Source organism: Lactuca serriola, chromosome 1 (assembly GCF_051521515.1).
Source record: "Lactuca serriola cultivar US96UC23 chromosome 1, Lser_US96UC23_V15, whole genome shotgun sequence".
Lineage (NCBI taxonomy): Eukaryota > Viridiplantae > Streptophyta > Magnoliopsida > Asterales > Asteraceae > Lactuca > Lactuca serriola.
In genome coordinates, this window is record NC_136408.1 from 93,773,582 (window position 1) to 93,777,165 (window position 3,584).

At 32.7% G+C, this 3,584-nt stretch overlaps 1 protein-coding gene across 2 annotated transcripts; it reads right to left on the minus strand.

Moving 5' to 3' along the window:
- Window positions 1-809: 809 nt before the first annotated feature.
- LOC145070100 (uncharacterized) lies at window positions 810-2,954 on the minus strand. 2 transcript variants are annotated; one of them, XM_079017035.1, is made up of 3 exons: window positions 2,811-2,954; window positions 2,408-2,726; window positions 810-1,217 (listed from the first exon to the last, which is right to left on the minus strand). In XM_079017035.1, exons 2-3 carry the CDS (start codon window positions 2,714-2,716, stop codon window positions 897-899), a joined length of 630 nt encoding a protein of 209 aa, XP_078873161.1. In that variant the 5' UTR covers window positions 2,717-2,726; window positions 2,811-2,954; the 3' UTR covers window positions 810-896. The 2 variants fall into 2 exon arrangements, 1 of the variants encoding a protein (XP_078873161.1); XR_013689832.1 differs by having other exon boundaries at window positions 810-1,888; window positions 2,408-2,954.
- Between the last annotated feature and the right edge of the window lie 630 nt (window positions 2,955-3,584).

Sequence of the window (3,584 nt, forward strand, 5' to 3'; positions counted from 1 at the left end):
TGGTTATATTTGGAGACACATCTCTTTTGAATTTTAACTACAATGTTTATGTGGTTAAAACAACAATCACCGTTGACCAAGTAATTCACAAAGCAAACCCCAAGACCATATTTTTGTTGATATAAAAAGAACCAATACACCTCTCTCCTTTTCTCTTCCCCTCTCCCTCTCTTGAATTTCTAGTCACCACCACCTCCGACCACTAGCTGTCGTCGCCACTCCGGCAACCCCAGTTATGGCGATCCCATTTTCCGGCGACATCCCATTATCTGGCAACACCCCAATTCCGATGATCCTAACAATTGGCGACACCCTAAGTGTTATTATTTTATAGTTGATGTGATGTCTTATTATTTTCAAAATGTGAATGCAAAAAATATAATTATATAGCCTTATTATACGTCATGCGTAGATATTCGTCTAGTATCTACATAAAAGTAACCACAAATGAAAGAAGCACATATACATGATCTTATATTTAACACGTTTATATTTGAACATTTCAATAAATAATATTATAATTTTAAAATTAAACATATGGCCAAATAGAAGAAATAGCAATGTAACTTTAATATTTTAATTTTTTTTCTTCTCATTATTACATTATACTTTCAGATTATTTCATATTGCAACATCTACCATGCAAATAGTTCAAGTAAAATCTTTATGTTACTCAAATACCTAAAACAACCATCCATAAAGATCAACAAATACATTTTCTAGATCAACGTTAATGGGCAGATATATAATTTTCAACCTGAAATCTTCCAAAAGAAATCATTGAAATTTCCACAAACAAAATACGCACGTAAAGCAAAGACGAGCAAATGTAATTAAAATTATTTCAAAACTATCACCAAACAAGCTTGGTAAATAAAACAAGAAACATAAATTAATTAATGAACAGGATGAGAGGAACCAGTGCCACCTGGCTTATAAGCATCGGGAACACTCGAGTAGAAATAGAAGCGATTTGACATTTCCCAACCCCAATCACGCCTCCTTGATATAGACAATCGTGGCCAACTGTTGACACTTACATAATGTTTCCTAATATTTCCATCTGCTAAGAAGCTTGCAACAATGGAGTAACAACATTCATTGCCTCCCCATACCCTATCATCAACATTAGCAGTTTGGCTTCCATCTTCATGGAAGTAGCGATGCATTGGTTGCCCTGTTCCTCTCCAATATGGATCCAAATTTCGCCAGACACTCTGAATGCAATTCAACAATAAAATTATATGATTTTGGAATAATGGAAGAAATCTTAGGGTTATATTATCCGACCAGACAACAAAGTGCTATAATGAGGTATATTTTTCAAAGTATCATGCTTTAATAAGAACTAAAGTTGGAAGTACAAGGATTTAATTTGGAGGATTTTTCAAGGTAAATGCCTTAATAAGAAAAAAAAAACAAAATTACAATAAAAGAAATGAACCTAGGAAGAGGAAGTACATTGTTATTTCTTGTTTTAAGCCCTTTATTATAGCATCCTACTTGCATTTCTTTTGGTTATCACATCCTATGCTCATTTTTTTATAGCATTTTACTTTGAAAATATAGCGAATTATATCAATATCATATAGCTATAATTTACAAAGTAATTTTCATTTGTTATAACTTTTATATTGTTCAAAGTAAAATGTCTTAAGTAGAAAAAAGAAATTAGAGAAGTACAAAGCTATTACGTAGATATTTAGCATATTAGTACTATGCCTCTATAAGAAAAAAAAAAAAGTTATAAATTAAGAAGATACAAAGAGAAATGTGTTATTCTTGCATTTAGCCCGTTTAATAATGCAAGACGAGAATTAAAAACACATGCCTCTTTAAAATGAAACTCCCAGGCATGATCACATAGATCTTCCTTCACGATTCGACTCTAGTAAAAAACACAAGACAAGATAGAACAAATGTTGTCAATATAATATCTAAAAAATAAAAGGGTATGTGTCATATCCACAATGACTTGAACCTGTCTCTTTATGCCTACGACCACATATATTAAAGAGACTTACCCGCTCGCCATCCTGAATGGATAAGGTGTAAGCAGTCAACTTTGACAACCCCTCAACTAGGGCAAAACGAGGTAGATGAGCTTTGTCAGCCCATAGCTCGTTGATCTATAAGCAAGGAATGTAGAGGGTAATTAAGTCTTTTACTCAATCTTTGATCCTATTCCTACCCTACCCATGATGATGATCATTCTGTGACATGATTCAAACAAGCTCTCCTTATGTGACATGACTACCACTATTTATGAAGCTCTTTAATAAACAAAACCAACCAACCATCACCAAAATCATCATATTGACAAAAAGCAAACAAATGTAACATTTTAAGAAACAAAAAAGAAAATAGATAGTAAAGACTAAAGAACAAGGAGTGTGTGTGTGTATACCTTTTCAGACCAAATGGTATCACTGCAAGCGACTCTACGCCATCTACGTGAAACAACAAGTGCTGAAGCCACACTGTGTGCGTCGAGAAAGCTCAATATCGTTAACATGATATCGCAACCACATACTACTAACGGATCCTGTAAATTGCAACCATTTTTCTTCAATCGGCGTTTTCCCCTGTTTCTCCGACGAAAAATCTCCACCGGAACCGCTCTTTCAGTCTCCGATTTCTCATAACTATCTTCCTCTTCGTCTGCGGAGGGTTCGTACCCATAGTTCACAATGCTCTGTTTCCTCTTTTGCCTCATGGCCTCAACTCTGAAAGACGACGATGTTCGCACAAGATAAGTGAAGTTAATATTAGAAATTTGGCGTGGATTTATATAATATATTTGAGGAAACCTGTTGGCTAAGAAATGAAGTCGAAGCAGGTGCGTTATGACCTATGAGTGATTGGTGGGGGTGTTGAGACGAAAAATCTTTTGAGTTTTGCATGCATTCGTCATGAACGTAGCCTGTTTTGTTGTTTTGTTAGCAAGGTGGAGATGCAGCTGCTTCGTGTTTGCTTAAATTAATTGTTTTTTTTTTTGGTTATGTTACAAAACAAAAAGGAAACCCACTAAAAACAAAAGCTTCGACGATTGAAGGAGATGGAGACATGGAGTCATCGAACACAATATTGACTTCTAAAATAACTTGATGATAATCAACAGTTAGAACCTCCACATCACCTCTAACCACCTCTATCTCCGTCATCTTTTATTTATTATTATTTTTTTAAATCAAACGATTTAATACCCTCATAAATTATTTTCCCCTTCTTAAATATGTATTGTTTTAATTTTGATAAATGTCTTACAACTTGTATTGTTTTTGTTTTTTTACCTTTAACTTTTCTTGAATAAATCCTCTCTAATAAATAAATATATTTTACCATTTATCATACTCTTATTCAGTTTGTCAATGTTATTTTGTGTCATTTTGAATTAATATTTTTTTCACATTTTATTTTATGAGTTTTTCTATTTCATTAAATTTTATTTAATATTTTAATATAATAAATCAACTATAATAAATGAAGATTCATTTTTGACAGATGTCAATTCATGAGTTTTGATACTTGTAATTTTATTATATTTTTGAAATAAATAATATTCACATGTTAATTTTTAGGTT

What these genes read in the sequence shown, in the direction of transcription:
- LOC145070100 (XM_079017035.1), bottom strand. Translation starts at nt 2,716, where the DNA reads ATGAGGCAAAAGAGGAAACAGAGCATTGTGAACTATGGGTACGAACCC. An exon ending in ATACCATTTGGTCTGAAAAG is followed by an intron (nt 1,218 to 2,407) that starts GTATACACACAC and finishes AATTGCATTCAG; the next exon opens with AGTGTCTGGCGAAATTTGGA.